A 19,831-nucleotide genomic window follows, 5' to 3' on the forward strand; every position below is an offset into this window, starting at 1 on the left:
TTCAATTTCAACTCACCTCTTCTTTTTTATTCTTCCAGTGAAAGCACAAGTAAAAAAAAAACTCACCACCGATTTTTCACATTTTCTTTTGCAGCTTACAAGTAAAAACAAAATAACCAAAACTTGCAAATAAACAAACTATGTCCACTTAGTGCCAACAAAATATTGCATCTTTATCAAACCCCCCAAAGAGAGGAGTTTTAGCATTCTCTAGACAGGGGGCAAAGAATTGTGATTTTGTTGCCATATTATTTGCACAAAATCCCACTTGACTATCTGACTGATGTAGAGTCAAGTGAGTTAACATTGGTTCAAGAATTAAGTGAGAACCAGAAATGATCAGACAATTCAAGCTCCCTAGACCACAACAAGGTGTACAAACTCACTCTTTGGACATCAACCTATTCAGTCACTGAGCACGTTTTACAGTACATAAGTTTTATGGCCAAAAATGGTTTAAAATCCAGAAAGAACAGTCTTCCTTTTACGTGAAATATAGACCCAAAGATGTTGAATATGTAGGAGCAAATGGACATTACCCCTTCAATACACTAAAATATTTTAATAACAAAGCCATCTGATATATATATACTACACAGAAGAAGGCAACTTTTCAGACAGCCTGTTTACCCCCTTGAGACTCAACTAGTGACAACTGCCAGGGATCACTTGAGGTGTGCTTTAAGATCATCCAACACATGATTATCACTTCTGAAGCAGATATCATTTACCTGATTGACTGTTTATGCATTGTTCAAGGTTACTTCAGACCTATCTGTAATTTGAGCCACTTCAAAAACTAAAACTGAAGTTGACCAAATTATGTTCACGAAAAGGAAATGATTGCAATGGAGAACTCACAGTGGGGGCGCCATCATACCAGGTGTTCGATTCATCCGACCTTAACTTTTGGAGTTATCAAGGTGGTCAGAATTTGACCCTAAGTGACCTTTTACCTCTTCATTGAACATTCAGTTCTTGCACATATCTGAGCATGAGGATGTCGAAAAGGATTTCAGGCTTTTGGCAGCTGATGACTCCAATTTACATTTCACCTCTTAACAGAACTGCTAAAAGTGTAATGCTCAGTGAGGGGGGGGGGGGGGGGGGGAACGTACCATCAGCTATGACATTTTACAGATGCTACAGATGTTCACTTAACTCGACTACAAGGTTTTTGTATTTTGGCCGCTGATGACCTCAATTGACCTTTGACTCCGCTCAATAACTGGAGCAGCCAAAGAATTCAGTGCTGTAAATTTACATCCTGATTTTCATAAAATTCATGCAAGATATGCTTGGTGAGTCATCCCGTTTACAATTTGGAACATCACATAAACATACGTTTACCTGCATATATACACGCCTAGATTCCTTTTTGCATTTTGGCTAGGAATCAATCAATCAAAGATTCCTGGCATAGGATACTTATAAATTCCTCTCTTCTGAATTTACAGACTCTTTATGCATTAGATTATCCTTTAGCATCATCACATGACCATCCTTAACGAAAAACCTTTCATAATTTCCATCTGTAGATCTGAGAAAATTTACAACACGATACCCTTGAGAAGAGCACTTTTGAAAACATACAAGAGAGATAAAAACACCGGTATTTTAAGGTCCAGGGCAGAGATGGTCTTATGGTATTGCAGAAGTATTTAAGACTATGCATGAAATATAGATAGATTCTGCCAAAATGTTCCTTAAAATTTAGGAAAGCAGTTTTTCAAGTGTTTTAAGTACAGCTTTCATAACAGTATTTTCCATTTTATCTCTTGCTATTTCAAGGAAAAAAAACTGCATATTCTTAGTGCTTCAATATTAACACATGGTCATACAAAAAAAAAAATAGAAAAGCTTACATATATATAACATATATGTATATATATACATATATCTTTTATGAAGCTGCAACATCGGTGGCTCAAAAAGTTTGTGATCCTGAAAGTTCAAGACCGGCAGGACTATCTGGTAGCTGGAATAAATCACTTTCCGATTCTTCTTCAACTTTAATCCTATTTCTAATCCCTCTGAAGGAAACTTCCATCAGCTTGTCTCTTTGGATTGATGAAGCGTTCGGCACGTCCCTACCAGAATTGGAACCAACTTTTCTGTCTTCTTCTGCCTTCAGGAGGTTATCGTCTGGTAAGCCTTTCCAGATCTGTTCCCAGTTAGACCGTACTTTACTCGGCGATGAGATGGAGGCTTTCATGTCCATAATGAGAATAGTGAAGGGATCTGAATTGGCTATAGGGGCTTGGGATTCCAATTTATTGTCTCTGTCTGATTTTTCGTCATCTTCACAAGTCTCTTACAAATTTAAGTCTTCTGGAGGTCTCTCGGGGAGCTGTTCCAAGGTGGACACCATAGGTGGTTCTGTCAAAAAAAAAAGAGTATGAAAGAAAAGTACTAGATAGGAATACACAAGCAATGTAGTCGAAAGTACTCTGCATAAAGTGTAGATCATGCATGCTACATTTGAAGACTCGAATGAGTCAACGATAGCTAATAATTTTAAGGGCGAAAACGGATTGCTTTCGGGGGAGTAAGAGGGGTGGGGGAGTAACACTTTCTTGGTGGGAGGGTGTCGGAGCCACAGACAGAGATGTAAGAACATTTAATGATTTCCCTAACTTATGTAATGTCAGAAATGTCAATTTTTTTTTTTCATTTATTACCCATCTACTAGTAAAATGTCTAGTATATTGTTGTATCAACTACAGTAGTTACAGAATATTATTATAAAATTATTAAAAAAAGGAATATTTTACAACATGAAGGCCAAAACTATTTGAGTTGCAATAGATTTACAATCTATATTACAATGGAAAGACATGAAGGAAAACTTCATAAAAAAAAATGACTTTAGGAACAAACCTCAGTTAATTTGTTGTAAACCGTTGAAAAACAGTGCTATCAGGCCAGGTTGGATTTTCATGCCACTTTTAATTTTTGATGGAACAACCCTTTAACTTTCCGAGGTTCATCGGTTAAGAGTGACAAGACTATTTAGTCTAATACTTTAACCATTTAGCTCAGTTCCTCAGATCCAACACAAAATCACAAAAAAGAGTTTTACCTGTATCAAATGATATGTTTACAATGGTAGTACAAATTTGTCAACTTTTGGACAGATGGTGTTTAATTTTTATTTCATGGGTGCAAGGGTGTTGTTGTTTTAACATCAAGTTAAAGGAACATGCTTTGGTTGAGTGAGTTATTAGAATTTATGTAAAGCAATGGGTTAACATTAACATTAAAGCCTGTACTAGAAGAGCTGATAGCATCATCAAGTTATAACCTTTCAAGGAACATACCGGAGATTTAGCTATTTTAACGGTGAATAGCTTGAAACTGGATCAGCAGTGTATGAGTGTAAAATCTCAAATTAACCTTGTTCTGGTGGACTACGACATTATTGTGGCTAAAATTCAGCCTACATTTGTCATTTAGGTAGATACTGAAGAAGTGACGGATATGAAGTCATGCTGTCGAGGAAGGAAACATTTCTTTTACAATTTTATTCATTCTTTTTCTCATTTTATTATCTGACAATAACACGGATGGAGAAATGTACTACATCTCAAACCTGCCCATAATCAGAAAGCAAAGCCAGAATATTAAAGTGGAGGGTGGAGTGGAGGCAATAAGTAAGTGTTTACTATTGTGAATACAGGTGCTGAAAGTTTCTCCATTTTTTTAATCATTATATTGATGATAATACTAGAGTTTCTGTTAATTGGAAAAAAATGCCAAATATCTTTGCACTTGTGTAGCAAGTCAGTCAATTTCATAGCAAAATTCTCTCGGGTAAACGGAGCAACAGAGTTCGGAGTGGGTTAAGTGGTACTGGATATGTGTTTTGGTGGGGTAACAGACAAAATCTAAGAGATGGGGAATCTAGGTCCCACCCCTGGCTGCATCCAAAACAGCAAAATACTAAGTAACTAGGTGTTTATTTACAAATAAATTACAGGTCTTTAATTAAGATAGAGAACAACACACAATAATTGCAATGTCCCTAAATATTCCACTAAGACCAGCCCCCTCCTCTCCCATCCTCCCCGACCAATTCTCTCCTAGTCTCTTTACGTGTAGGGTTGCCAGAATGATCTGACCCGACCCGACGTTAATATTGTTACACCCTTTTCAAGATTTTGTTCGAAATATATTTATATCTCTGGTATTATAGGAAAAAATTATCACTGAACAGAACAAAGCCTTATTTGTCAAAACAAACGTGACACAATGCACATACAATTTAAGGAAGCCCCCCCTCCCCCCCCCCCCAAAAAAAAATCATGCACAGTCGAAATGGCAAAACTTTCTCAGGCAAACCGTTCCACTCATTCGCAACCCTATTAGAAAAAAAACTTATGCCGAATATTAATCCTACTTAGTGACTTTTGGAGTTTAAGACAATGACCTCTGGTACAACTACTATTAGCAAACATGAATAAGTCAGTTCCTTTATACAGACTACGGATGGGGAAAATAGCAGCCATTGGCTACGAAATGAGAATAAAAAAAGAGTTTAGGACCAGTTCTTACAACTGGTATTATAAGTTAATATCCAGTGTGTAAAAGTAAGTTGGCCTGATGTTTCGATCCTAGCAGGATCTTCTTCAGAGGCTAAATGACAACTTAGCCTCTGAAGAAGATCCTGCTAGGATCGAAACGTCAGGCCAACTTACTTTTACACATTCTATTACACAGGCTCTCTAGTGGATAAGCAGTTTGCTAACAGTTTTATTTTATTTTGATTTTTTATTTTAAGTTAATATCCATTATCAGTGTTGCAACTCCAACGTAAATAAACTGAAGAGTAGACCGAACGGAAATAAAATATTCGTAATTTTGTAATCTGATCGAAATATATCATCTGGTATGAAAAATAAAACAATCCCGGACGTTTGCTTTTTCAATGTTTTCAATAATTACCATCTGCGAGGGAGCACTGCAGATCTAACGTTGTTTCAAACGATTATACCAGGGAGTTGTTCCATAACAACTCCCTGATTATACACAGTAAGTCAACGGCGCTTCTCCATTGACCTAACTACGTGTGGGAGAAATCACACACTGAAGTCCCTTTAACTTTGTCGCGCGTGTCGCTCACTGATCTGTACACTAACAGTGTACAGATTAGTGGTGTACAGATCAGTGGTGTCGCTGGAAATCAAGACTTGCTTTAGTCGGTTACGGTCGTTCAGGTACTGAAAGGGGTTACTTTAGCACGTGGGGGTCAGGGAAAAAGTTGCTTCGTGTTTTTCGCACAAATATGCGTGTGTTTGCCTAATCACAAAATAATGTAATGCAGTAGAACTATTGAGGGCTGTCGCCAAACATTTTTAGGGAATTTTAGGAGTATTTGTTGCCTTGATTTCATCATTTTATCGCATTTGTAAAATCTTGGGCACATTTGCAAACTAAACAGTTATGAGGCTCAACTGTTTTCTAGCCAGACTAGCCTAATGTACGTAGAACTCACAATGAACAAAGCCTTATGTTATCGTTTTCACTTTCCAGTTTTCACGTACGGTTTAAAGACCAAAGTGGTTAAAAAGTACATTGTTTTGGTTTTATATTTAGTGAAGACAATAAATCTTTCTTATCAATCGTTAATCATGGATAACAGGAGGTTTTGTTAGATGCAAGAGCGCGAAATTGCGTCGTCCGAGTCCCCATAAGCTTATCGCGGGTATACTGTATGATGTTAACTGCCAAAACTGGATAGTATATTGAAGAGCATTAGTACAATGTCGCGCGAGGGACTTGCGACACAGTTACCAGGGGCGGATGCAGGATTTGTGACAGGGGGGGGGGGGTCTGACTGGTCCAACAGCGCCGGAACGTAAGACTATCTAAGCGGAGCGCCACCATCGGTTGGCGCGGAGCGTATCAGAAAATTTATGGCTTTACAAACCCCCCAGATGGCCGGAAACGGCACTTCCCGAGTATTCTAAGCTGCATGTACCTAGCCTGAAAATATGGATCTCATGTCAACATAATATATCTGTCATATTCAAGTCGAATCAGTCATGACTGTTAAATATGCACACTAAAAATGCATGTCCTGTATAACAAGCGACGATCAAGTGATGGCGCTATGCAGCTTTTGAAACTACTCAGTCATATGAAGAATTCGTTGGCGCATCCTATGCAGCCTACCGCTCTGCCACCTCACCGCCCAAAAAAAATTCGAACACCACCTCAATTTTGAAACTTTTCGGTCTGAAATTTGAGATTTTTAGGCATTTTTGGCACGTGTAGCACGCGTGCACACTATAGTTCATTTGACCGAAAAGACACACCTGGCTGACTTGTAAGGATAACCGCCCTTCTGACGTCCTACATGTTTAAAATTGGCGTTTAATTTAATTATTTTTTTCTCTCTTTTTTTTTTTTTTTGGCCAAGAGCAGGGGAGGTCCGGACCCCCTGGACCCCCTCTGGATCCGCGCCTGGTTACACTGTAGATAAGCGCATCTTCCCGCCTTTGAATAGCGTTGAATCGAACGATATACACATTTCCCCGTTGTGGTTGTTGTGAAATGCGCTGAAAAATACAATCCTTTATGTGGAACGTAATAATCGGCCCCGCATAATCGGTATCGCAATGGATTTTTCCGATGCCGATTATTTACCGATTGTCTGATAATCAGCCCGATGCCGATTATCTAACCGATTATCGGTCGAACACTCTATCCACAGTTCAAGTTTAAAGTTCAAGCATCCTTTACTTCTAGAGATATCGTGTTTACAAGGTTTACAGCCTTTGACCCCCGGTGACCTCAAATGACCTTTACCTCCATGAAAAACGATAGGGGCTACCTGCTTACCAACTTTCACTTCTTGAGATATCGTGTTTACATTGTTTTCAGCCTTTGACATTGGTGATCTCTAAAATGACCTTTGACCTCAATGAAAAAATAATGGAGTACATTTACTCACTAAGGGCTACCCGCATAATAAGTTTGAAGTTCAAAAACATGTACTCCATGAGATATTGTGCTTACAAGGTTTACACACGTTGACCTATGTTGACCTCACATGACCCTTGAACTCCATACAAAACAATAGGGATCATCTACTTACTAACGGCTACCCACACACCAAGTTTCAAGTTCATCCAAATTTATCTTCTTGAGATATCGTGTTTACGAGCCAAAGTGTAACATACACGCACAAACACATACTCCATCATGAATGCAAAAGTTACGATTATCATCGAAACCAAAAATCGCCGTAGGCCACAAACCTGTGTTCAGTGTCATTGAAACGATGGCTGTAAACTCAGAGGAATAACATAGAGAAAATCAGGCAATCCCTCCCTTTACATCATCAATGTGTATAAGTAGCTAATGTTTATTCATAAATGAAACTATGTGTAAAAGTTTTTAGCCTCTGAAGAAGAACCTGCTAGGATCGAAACGTCAGGCCAACTTACCTTTACACATTCTACAGTATTACACAGGCTTTCTAGTGGATAAGCAGTTTGCTAACATTTTTATTTTATTTTGATAAATGAATCTAGAATTGAGTAAAGACTTGTAAAACGGTCAATCCTTAGTGGATTTTGATGGGAGTTGCAACTATATTGATGATTTCTAATTCCCATTAGAGTAATTGGGACAATGCTATTTATTGGTGTCCGAAGACCTCCAATGCAAGGCTGGGGGTTAATAATCGCAGACAAGCAAACGTTTACAGTCTGATGCCAGTTAACACCCGATAGTTTCAAAGACCCCCTTTAAACGAAATATTTGAAGAATTTGTTTCATGGCGGCGAATTGTAGATCGAGGTTATCATTAGGTCTTATTTTATATACATACGCACTGTTTGATTTCAAACGGTGAGTAAAAGTTGGTAGGTCAAGGGGTAGGCTATAGCTTATTGTTACATGATATGTGAGACGCCGAGGAGCCCCAAGCAGGGTATTCTTATTGATGTATAACAGTTGTCGAACAGGAACACTATACGTAAAGCAATGGTTATTCGAAAGCGGATCGCATACAACTTCAATACCCATATTCCAACACAAGACCGATATATATATATATATACGGCATCCTGAACTTGAGAGGTGGCACACAAAAGGCACTGGGTTTAAGTGTAAGCCGCCTTCAGCCAAGGAAATAAGAAATCAGCGACCTGCCAACAGCTGGGATTTCAGGTTTATCTATGAGCTGCATTTATTCTACAGGTGAGTATAGTTTTATCACTCAAAGTTATCAGGCTCAACCAGAGTGGATAATGCAAAGACATTTCTTTTTTTAAAGATGAAGGCAGCACTATGTAAATTCCGCTTTTTCAACACAAAAACAATTACCTAAGCATGGAATTAATTTTTAGCGTGTTTATCCCAAATATTGTTTCTCTCCTTAAGATAATTGATACTGTTGCACAATTATTCTGCGAATTCGACCGTAATTAAGGTTTTGTAGCCAGTAAACACCAACAGCTCGAGTAGCCTAATTTAATAGGCTTAATAGTCAGATTAATACTATAACCAGACATCCTATATAGGCCCCAAATCTGATAGAATAATTACTTATAATTTGACCATGCGATTATGAAAGAACATTAGTTCAACATAGTTAACATCTCTGATGTGGTTGTAGCACTTTAACCTTGTCAGCAAAACATGTACTACAGTATTAGTTCGATCACTTGCAAGATAATCTAACTGTAAGCAGCGTCGATGTTACAATGATCATTAATCGAGAGAATCTGCCACTTTTCAAATGGAAGTGTAATAACCTTTCCCAACCTTTGGTAAACTGCCCTCACTAGATGTAGCCTAAACAAACTTTATAAAGTGAGTGGTCAGGCTAATTGTCAACTGATTACAACTACTCGGTTATAATGCAAAACCATGTAATGCCTTGCTACCCCCTAGCCCACTTCAAATAATGGATGTGTATATTGCGTGAAAATGGTATTGATTGTGCTAAAATTAAAAGGGCAGTTTCGAAATTCTCGCAATACAGAAAGTTGGTCTATATATATATATATATATATATATATATATATATATATATATATATATATATATATATATATACACAAGCGTAGAAGCCCAATTTGATTTGGGGGGGGGGGGGGACTGTAACGACTTGCCCGAAAATATAACCAAAATTGTTCGCGGAGCGTGCGTTCAACATCTTAATGTGCATATCATATAGGCATGCATCGGTTATTACACCGCATGTCAATTACATACAATCATTTTCCGTGTTATTACCCTTCCATGTTGGTTATCATTTTTTGGAGAAGTCATTACGATAATAATGATCATAATCATATAAGTTTAACCATTGAAAAACACATTGATTTTTTTATTAAATTTTAGGTGCCCGAAAAATTCTCAGCATATTGCTTGAATTTTTAAATAAAATATTTGGTTGGGGCTGCATCCCCCCCCCCCCCGGCCTTCTTCGCCTATGTAATATATACTTAACTTACCACATACTGTAGATAATTACATCTCAGAGAGCTGTTTTAGGGTCGTGTAACTACAGTGTGTTAAACAGTGTTAAGCAGAGAAAGTTCGTTCGGTGCGGTAACTCTACTGCTAGATCTGTGTCGATCTTCCCAGTGACAAGCCTATGACAAGCCAAGTTCCCAATAATTCTGATAAACCAGGTTTATTGACCGAAACAGCCAAAATTGTGTCTGATAAACCAAGTTTATCGGTTGATAAACCTAGTTTATCGACTGATAAAGAAAGTTTATCGGTTGATAAACTTAGTTTATCGACTGATAAAGAAATTAGCGACTGATAAGGCAGGTTTATCGACTTTTTTCGACATTTGGCGTCGATAAACCAGGTTTTTTTCCAGTGATAAGCCAAAATTTTGATAAACCATGTTTATCAACCACAATTTGCCAATACGCTCGATAAACTAAGTTTATCGGTTGATAAACCAGGTTAACTGTCGATAAACCACGTTTATCGACAAACTTGGCAGATCCATGGTTTATCATTCCATGAACCAGGTTTATTGACCGATAAGGCAATATCTTCGATAGACCAGTGAAGTTTACCGAATTCTTGAGCATTTGGCTTACCGTATGCTTCTACCAAATAGTTTGTATCAAATATTGCAGATACTCTCATGGTCATGTGTTCAAGTGTATTAATGGTTACACATGCAGAATGAACTACGACGAGCTCTTGACCGTGATTGGGGAATTCGGACGCTATCAGATGCTTATTTATGTCCTCGTGTGTATAGCGTCCATGATTTCGTCGATAATAACGTTCTCCCAAGTTTTCACGATTGCAAATGTAGACCACTGGTGTGCGGTCGGTGAGTGGTCTGACCAGATAGATGATTGTTTACCGGCCAGTGGTGACAACTACCTCGACTGCATCCACAACTACCGCGATGCATCTATTCCATCGAAGGGCGAAATCTATGACAAATGTCAGCGCTTCAATGTTTCCTACCAAGACACATGGGGTTTAGGATATTTTGCTGGGGAATTTACGAACACAACAGAGACGTGTGTCGATGGATGGGTTTATGACCACAGCCAGTACCGTAGTACGGTCGTAACGGAGGTTAGTGGTACCAAATTCTAGTGCATTTTCTTCGCATATCTTCGTAATATAAGGTCCTAGATTGTGAGAGATGAGGAGTAAGATGGATGCCTTTAAAATCTTGGGAGTATCTCCAGTGAAGTTATAAGGGATGAAAAGGAACATAAAAAGTAAAACTAGAGTCTATTGCAAGACAATATACAATAACGGTGGGAGTACGTACAGTTACTATAAGAAGCCCCAGAAAGTACCCCATGGACACCAAGTGTTACCAGTTCATTAAAATATCTGTAAGTTTATGTTCACTTAGATTATCTTATTTTTTTTTGAAATTCCGAATTTTAAATTGACACTGTTTTTAATTATCGCGGACTTTTTCTTCACATTCAAATTTGCATTCTCGTTGAGAAATTTACCCCGTTTCCTTTTCTGCCTTGAAAATCTCTTAAACCTTTTTAAAACGACTATACCATTTTATTGATTACGACATGTACTAACTTTTGTGTATTCCTCTGCTTATTATTCATAGTTTTGCCAAAATTAATTCTATCTCAGTAAGGACGTAACTTTCTTCCCGAATAAAATGACCAACAAACTTCTTCATCATTTCAATAAAGTTTTTTTTTTCCTTCTTTCATCTCTTTAACAGTTTCATCTCGTCTGTGATAATGGAAATTATCCAGGATTGGAAAAGTCACTATATTTTGTCGGATGCTTTATCGGTAACTTACTGTTTGGAACAATTTCTGATAAGTAAGTGTGAACTATTTTGCGTTACCGTAGTCCAACAGTGAAAAGCTAATCTCCGCTCTTGTATTGGGTTTTTTGCCTATGACCTGCCACATATTTCGTCCCCGTTCTGGCGTATAGTGACGAATGTGCAAAATGTGAGTTTTGAGAAAACGCGCTCTAAAGATGTTCACATTTTGACTTTAGTATATCAATTTATAAAGAATCTTTGGTACCGAAAGTTGTCGATATATATTAAATAAAACAAATAGAACTTTGACTTCTCATATTTGTTGCTGATCGAAACATTTCTTACAAAGTAGTATTTTAGTGTAAACATATTCGTTTTTCAGTTAATTTTAGACATTCGTCACACATTCGTCACTATGCTAGAACAAAATTTTAAAGTTTCTTCATGTCACAGACTAGTATTCGTCACTTTTGTGTGTAGTAGCCATAGGGTACACCGTGAATGTTCACTGTAACACGGGGAGAGGAGAGGGGGGGGGGCTAGGTGGAATAACCGCGGGATAGAAGAAACAAGATAACCGAGATAACAATCATTCTAAGTGCTCGGATGGAATGTATAAAGCAGCACGGTAAATAAATGAGTTTCTGTAAACTTATATTCGGTATTTTGTGGGGATTTCTTAGATTTCTGTTCGATTTCTGCAGGAGACTTTCTAGTACAGTATACAAAGGGTGATTCTGATCACTGTAACTCAGTTCTTGCAGCAGCATATACCTTTTCTAAAAGTATATTGTATGTAAATTAAATATAGCTGATATGTATTTAAGAAACTTCATTCTTCTTTCATTGCATTTTTGCAATATAAAATGGTACCAGACAGGCAATACATAGATCACACGTGCCAGGGTAGAACAATATAGTATTGATAAAACATTTTCCTTAGCATTTTGGGTTAAGAGAGACACAGCCACACTAGATACTGAAAAATATACTTTGCTTAATACCTTTGATACATTGCAAAAAAAGGTCAAACTGTCGTCGAAGTATACTCCCAGTACTCAGTTTTGGAGGTTCTAGCCACCTCAGATCCCTCAATAATAATATGTTGCGATCTTGATAGAATGAGACCTTCATGTTTTATGTTTTTATGTTCAAAGACAAATTTTCTTTATTTTTTTTTTGGGGGGGGGGGGGATTACGCAATAAAGTCTTGCGTTGGAACTATGTCATTTGATTTACTGAACACTGGTAATTTCATTGGTCAGTTTCAACAGAGCTCTTAGGAATTGTGCATGATACAGCAGTATCATCGGCATATTTTGTAATGTAAGGTATGTGTGAGTTTGACCTAATTTCATAAGTTTATTTAGTAAATAATATATCAGATAATGGACCCCCCCCCCCGGAGGCACAATCGCAGTTCCAAATATTTTTGCAACACAACAAGCGTTACCTCGCATCCATCAACAGACATCTTAATAAACTCTCCTCCCACTCACTGAACTTAAAGGGCATGATCATAATTCATTTCTTTTCGATGATCAAAAACTCGCAAAACGTATTTACTTCCGGATAAACGTGCGTTTACGTAATGTGTTACGAATGTTTTAAAATAATTTCCGACAGCCCCAGTATACCTTTCCTGTATTTTAAGAAACCTTGGCAAATTGCTATCTACATATTACGTTTAATATTATACATGATTTGTTTTTTTTTCTCATTTTTGACGGTACACACAGGTTAGTTAACAGTACATGTTGCAAACCATCTTCATGTTAGGCTATACGTTGCATACAGTGATGTATGGACAGCATTTCCTTCGTCACCCTAAATGATCCCGTTGACAAGTTGACTTATGTTTAACATAACTGTTTTTCTTAATGCATGCATGGAACATTTTTCCTTCAACAGGTATGGTCGCTACAAAGCTTTCTACATCTCTGTAACTGCAACTGCTATTACTGGACTGTCTATAGCAGTATGTAGGACGTACTGGACTTTTGTATTGGTTCGCTTTGTTAGCGGTTGCTCAAATATGATCTACGCATTGGCATTTACTATCGGTTAGTACCTATATCTCTCTTTGTGTTGCCTATACACAAGGGCGTAGGAACCGGGGGGCTGGGGGGGGGGGCGCCAGCCCCCAAGTGAAAAATATGGAGGGGCGGAAGTATCATTCCGCCCCCCCCCCCCCGCTTCGCAAGTCAGAAAACCCCTTTTTCATTTCCAAATGAGAAAAAAAAACTCATTTGGAGTACCAACTTGCATCTAAGGCCAGGTGAAAATGCAAAATTATATACAAAATGAAGTGGGTGGGTTGAAGTGTGCTATATTGCACCAAATTGCATCTGAGGCAACCTGGAAATGCAAAAAAAAGGACACCCCCTCCCCTTAGACCCCTCCCCCAGGCCGGCCATCAGTCTTCAGCCCCCCCCCCACTCAAAAGTACCTTCCTACGCCACTGCCTATACATGAAAACGTTTGCTGAAGACAAGTATCCGAACATGCATGAAGTTTGCAGAATGTACGCTCGTTAAATGACTAGCTATGATTCAGTGTCTACAAATTTAGTCCCCACCCCCCCCCCGCGCTACCCCCCAAATGCAGATCAGAGGACTGCAAATCATTGATCATCTTTCCTTTTTGTAGATTTTGTTTATGAATACTAATCTTTGTGCTTATTTACAAAATTATATTAATATATATAACATCGGAAATAATGAATTGTTTTTTTACTCACCATTAAAGGTATCGAAGCAGTGGGGCCATCAAAGCGTGTATGGGCAGGTATCGTCATATGTTTGTTTTACTCTGCTGGCTACATGGTCCTGGCAATACTCGCCTACCTGATTCCATACTGGCGCACCCTGCAAGTGACAATCTTTGTGCCTTTTGTTCTTCTCTTCCTCTACGTTTGGTAAGAATCAAGCATTACTCGTTGTCTTTTCTGAAGAAGAACAATAAAGAGAAACACACATAAATATGGTTCACAGGTTAATCTTAACATTTTCGCCTGTAAGATTGATTAATTTGTTTCTATTTAAGTATAATACCAATGAATCTGACGTACGCATTTCAAGGCTGTCCTATCTGTGATAATAGGAATCAGTTGTTAGGAAGAGTCGGCGGATAAAACTAATCCCAACAAATGAATGGAATTATAGATTACGGTTTCAACTTGTCTTTGGTAGTCAGTTATAACAGCAGCAGGGGAGGGGATGGGGGGGGGGGGGTAAAACACATGTCGCAACAACAAAAATCGCTCCCTGTGACTATTAGTGTGAATTCGTTGACTGCATACGCCTCAAAGAATTTCATAGATTACGAAACCCATATTATCAGTATTTTTAGATAATTTTTGTTTTTTTGTAATTTGCGCTCTAGCTTTCTACCAGAATCCGTCAGATGGCTAATATCAAATAAGAGATACGAGGAGGCAGAGAAAGTGATTCTCAAGACTGCAAGAATAAATAAAGCCACTGGCAGGCTTCCTTCTGATATGATGGACCAGTTGAAAAAGGACGAGGAAGCGGTAAGTATAGCCTACACACAGATCGCTGGGAGCAGAAATATATTATGTGCTGTGTGGTCGAAATTGCCTTTCACTGAAAAACAAATAACTCCCGTCTTACACATGTAGGCCTACCAATGATTAAAGCGGTGAGACACTAATATGACGGACTTCTCATTCATAAAATGTGGGAGAAATTAGGTTATCAAATTTGTGTGATTGTCCTCCCCCCCCCCCCCCCCCCCCACCGCATCACTTTTTATTGGGGTAAATTGCAATACTAAAAATTAACGCTAAAATCCCACGAAAAGTCTGCATTTCAGAAGTTGCGGTCTAGTCCAGTTGGTAAAGAAGATTCTATTATGTACAATGTTTGCGGAAGATGTATTCTTCATAAAGTGTAATACTATAGAATTTTCAACAACAACAATAGTTATATTCGATGAGATTGATAACACACCGGTGATGTACTGAGCTCCATCTTGACTGTCAATCCCCTCCACTATTGTACCTTTCCATGAGTCCCTATAGTGTGTACAATTGAGACCTAACACATATAGGGTCATCACGCTATGACGTCAAGTGGAATGGTTCGAATTTCTAGTTATAGGCACACAACGTTCACCCGTTTTACGTGAGTTAAAACAAGTGTTCGCCCGTGTCCTACAGGGAGATAACGAAGGATTTTTTGTTGTGCCTCTATATGTAACCGTGGTAGGTCAATTGACCTATTGACATACTATTTAGTCTACACGATAGAGGTAATAATATCGTCGAGGACGTTGTGAGGAATATAGTTTTGATCTTGTATTCTGCCTACCATAAGTCAGCGAACTGCCTGAGTAGGTATAGGCTGTGTCAAAACTGGTTCAGACAATACTCTTCATCCTTCCTAACGTTCCTCATACCAAGGTTTCTGAGGATACTGTATCTGCAGATGGCTCACACATTGAAACATTGTCGCATTTGCTATTCCGTGGTATCTGATGAGTAGTAGGGAGGGCCCCAGATCGTACCCGCGGAATCCCAATTTTTGGATGAACCCCGATCCCCTATTAGATATAGCCACTATGATCGCACCCACGCAATCCCACTTTGTAACATACCCAGATTCCCTATATAAGTTAGATGTTGTCACTAGAGACCCTATAGTAGGATAGGGTCTCTAGTTGTCACCAATGATCTCACCCATACCATCCCAATTGTAACGTATCCAGATTCCCTATAACTGAGATGTAGCCACCAAAGATCGCACAGTCCTAGATTGGTGTATTGATCGTCCACCAGTATAGCACCTATATGAGTAAGCCTACCTATACTAGTATACACTGGACATGCCTTTTGACATGTGAGATCGCCCATACTAAAGAGTAAGAAAGGATCGTGTATCATATTATGGGATATATTTAAGATGCATTGCTTGGACGTGCGATATATATTTCTCACCCTGGAACTTTGTAACGTACCAATATCCCCTATAACTTAGATGTAGCTACCAAAGATCTCACCCGGGCAAATCCCACGCCACCTTACATGGTACAAAAACTGTATCCAGAAGATACCAGACATTGGAACCAAGATCATTCAAAATGAAATAGATTGATCGAATTCAACGGCTCTTTTTAGGGCCACCAAATATTACAGAGAGAGAGCAGGCTTTTCTCCGGTAAACATGCAATCTGTGTCTTTGTGTCTATTTTTTATTGATTTGTTTCTACCCGTTTTCGTAACGTGCATATACACTTAGAATGATATCTGTCTCCACTTTGACGGTCTGGTTTTATTCACGGTAATTAGGCTAACATATTTAGGAGGGAGATACTAAACTTGCATGCGTTGAAATTGTTGTCTTTGGCTTTTGTTTATTTTTGCGCCATTTTAATAAAACGCATAGTCGTTAAGTCGCCACTCGATTAGACAGGAGCTCCATTTCGTCATGACAGACTGGTAATGTCATAAGGAGGGTAAATTGCATTGTTTAGATCACGCCCTTAACTGTGTAATACCGAGCACAACATGGGTGACCCAAAGAGCTAAAGAGAACACTTGACGATATCTACGGTTTGTGGGGATATCCGCAAGGTGGTAAGGCGCAGTCGCCCAAAAGTCGCAAATAGGGTTGCACTGTGCTATGAATGTCACTAGGTAGGTGGAAAATGCAATTCATATGATTTTTATATAATAAACTAATTTTTACTTTTACATCGATTTCTCTTCACAAGGAATCTGAACAAAGGAAGAGAGTCGAAAAACCGTACATTCAAGACCTATTTAAGTCCAAGGATCTTCGCTTTAAAATTCCTAATATTGTATTTAACTGGTAAGTAAAAGTAAAGTGTTTTAACTTACATCAAATTAAATTACAGTCCTAACCAAACCAAGATATTTCCTGTATGGTGTTAGGTAAACTGGTATTGCCCTCACTCCTGTAAGTTTTATTTTCTGCCAGTACAAGAGTGGGGTGAACTACGGGTATTTACACATTATAGGCAATTGTGCCCCGTAAACTAGTTGTTAAAGCTAATGATAACTACATGGTGAGCTCAGATGTCACATTCGTAATGGTTAAATACCAATATCATTGAATTGTATAACAAGTCAAATTGCTGTTAAAATTTAAATATTTTAAAGTCATTTTCATATTTCAAACAGCTTCTTTCAGTATACAGATCATACTTAAGATTATTACAGATAAGAACAATTATAGTGTTTTGACATTGAGAGTGTTGGACGAATCGATATAGTTACTGTATACACTATAATGTGGTTCTGTTTGAAAAACATTAATATCAAAACAATTTACAACTTCTTGAAGTTTCTCACTGAGTCTAGGCAATCTGTTAGGAACATAATTGATCTGCAGTTCCATTATATGTACGGACAACTCTTTGTAATTAAGCAACATACAACAAAGACATTCTGTAGACCATGTTTGAGAAATTAATCCTCGTTAACTTTCACTGATTGAATTTCCTATAATTATATTTTATTACAATTTTCGAGTTTTACGCATGTTTAACGAAATTGCACATCACAATATTGCGCATAATGGATAGATTATATCAATTAGAAAGTTTGTATTACTTATCCGTTATTCTAATATACACTTCGAAACCGTACAACCCAACACATAGTTGTGCATGAAAAGTTGAGTTTCTCAGGTATATACCTGATTGGGGGGGGGGGGGGAGGGTTGAAGGTATGGTACAGCTATATATGATGCGAGAACTCTTAAGCAGCGATCTGAGTTTGGTCGCCAATCTTTTAGTACCAAACTCCAACAATCATGTCTATACGTCTTTTCCAAACAGATTACATACTTTAAAAAATATTACATTTAGTTCAAAGTACGGTACTTTTCGGTTCTGGAACCAGTTTGTTGTTAGCATTAACTTCAACTCCAAAACAAATGTCGTAATGATCGAGTTTAATTTCATCATTTTAAAAGAAACTTTAATAACCAAGCTGAAGAGATCTTTACATGGGATTTTAGCGGTTTGAAGTAGTATCGAAATTTAAAATAAGTTCAACAAGGTGTTTAACTGTTGTTATGGGTTATGTGATATTTACTATACGAGTACAGCGAGACTGTTTTATCTCTCAACAGGATGATCAATGCGCTGGTTTACTTTGGGCTATCCCTGAGCACGTCATCATTAGGAGGAAATAACTACGTTGCATTTTTTATATCGGGTGCAGTCGAAATTCCTGCTTACCTTCTGTCCATACCAGCTATCGAATCAAGCCTTGGGAGACGGGGGTCCATTGTACTTTTCGAAGTTATTGGAGGCGCTGCGTGCATACTTACAGCTTTTACTCGTGAGTGACAAAACTGTATACGTTGACTTAATTCCAACTGCGTTTGATCCTATCGTACTGACCAATCTTATCACGTGATGCCTTCACAATGACATATTGCATTTTACAGAGCATAGCCTACTTTGAAAAAAGGCCCATAGTGAAAAGGTTGACTTTTACTATACTAATTGTATACAGACTATTGGGACGAATCTCATGCATTCCATATACCTCTGAAATGACTCCTGCTGACTTATGTAAATCACCTACTGACTTGAAGTGACCCGTCAGATTATATTTACTTGACTTGAGTGTATGTGTTCACTTAAGTTTACTTGACTTGAGTGTATGTTTTCATTTGAGTTTACTTAACTTGAGTGCATGTGTTCACTTAAGTTTACTTGACTTGAGTGCATGTGTGCACTTGAGTTTACTTGACTTGAGTGCATGTGTTCACTTGAGTTTACTTCACTTGAGTGCATGTGTTCACTTGAGTTTACTTGACTTGAGTGCATGTGTTCACTTGAGTTTACTTCACTTGGGTTGAAAAGGGTCTGGCGTTGATTGAGTTGGGCTACGGAGAGGGAAACGTTCCCTAAATGTCGAAAAAGAAATTGAAAGTGTCAATTTAGTTCATTAATATGTTCAATTTGATATCAACATGTTACAACTCCATATGAATATGTCATGCTTTTGTTGAATTTGACATGTTAATGGACGTATAATGACATATTGTATTTTGATTCAACATGTTCATATGGATTTGTAACATGTTGATATCGAATTGGACATATCTAATATATATATTAACTTTGACACTTCACTTTCTTTTTCGACATTTATGAAACGTTTAGCTCTCCGTATTGGGCAAACTAGAAAATTACTCCGCCACGGTTGGACTTCACTTGACTTGATACTCGATCAAGAGTGACTCGTTAAAATACTGGACTGAAGTTTTTGGACTTACTCAAGTGATTCCAGCAGTGCTCAAGTCAGTTGTACTAATTTATATGATCCCCTTCAAGCGAAGTACAAATTTGTTTACCAATAATCGTTATCTTTTCCAGCTCTGGGCAATTGGAGAATAGCTGTTGCTCTATTAGGAAAGTTTTGTATTTCTGCATCTTTCGCAATTATTTACTTCTACACGGCTGAGATTCTTCCAACATCTGTAAGGTGAGTTTAATTAATAATAATATACTAATTATAATAATTGAACAGAACAAATAACATGGTATTATCAATGTTTCCATCAAATGCTTTTGTTTTAC

General features: G+C 38.0%; 1 protein-coding gene and 1 long non-coding RNA gene across 5 annotated transcripts in view; one reads left to right on the forward strand and one right to left on the reverse strand.

Annotated features, from left to right (window-relative positions):
* Positions 1–19,831, reverse strand: part of LOC139961113 (uncharacterized) — a 22,078-nt gene continuing 2,247 nt past the window's right edge. For both annotated transcript variants that reach the window (XR_011790725.1, XR_011790724.1), the window contains exons 2-3: positions 13,992–14,198; positions 1–2,379 (exon numbers count right to left, since the gene is read on the reverse strand). This is a non-coding gene — a long non-coding RNA (uncharacterized lncRNA). The remainder of the gene's footprint in view (positions 2,380–13,991; positions 14,199–19,831) is intronic.
* LOC139961100 (organic cation transporter protein-like) overlaps positions 7,870–19,831 on the forward strand; it is a 15,916-nt gene continuing 3,954 nt past the window's right edge. For 2 of the 3 annotated variants that reach the window (XM_071959989.1, XM_071959991.1), the window contains exons 1-9: positions 7,874–8,208; positions 10,116–10,572; positions 11,201–11,304; positions 13,163–13,314; positions 14,000–14,168; positions 14,636–14,783; positions 16,985–17,082; positions 18,370–18,581; positions 19,628–19,736. In XM_071959989.1, coding sequence (XP_071816090.1) covers positions 7,952–8,208; positions 10,116–10,572; positions 11,201–11,304; positions 13,163–13,314; positions 14,000–14,168; positions 14,636–14,783; positions 16,985–17,082; positions 18,370–18,581; positions 19,628–19,736 — 1,706 coding nt within the window. In that variant the 5' untranslated portion in view covers positions 7,874–7,951. Of the gene's footprint in view, positions 8,209–10,115; positions 10,573–11,200; positions 11,305–13,162; positions 13,315–13,999; positions 14,169–14,635; positions 14,784–16,984; positions 17,083–18,369; positions 18,582–19,627; positions 19,737–19,831 lie in introns of all 3 variants that reach the window. The other variant, XM_071959992.1, reaches the window with a different exon arrangement.

This window comes from Apostichopus japonicus, chromosome 20 (assembly GCF_037975245.1).
Source record: "Apostichopus japonicus isolate 1M-3 chromosome 20, ASM3797524v1, whole genome shotgun sequence".
Taxonomy (NCBI): Eukaryota; Metazoa; Echinodermata; class Holothuroidea; order Aspidochirotida; family Stichopodidae; genus Apostichopus; species Apostichopus japonicus.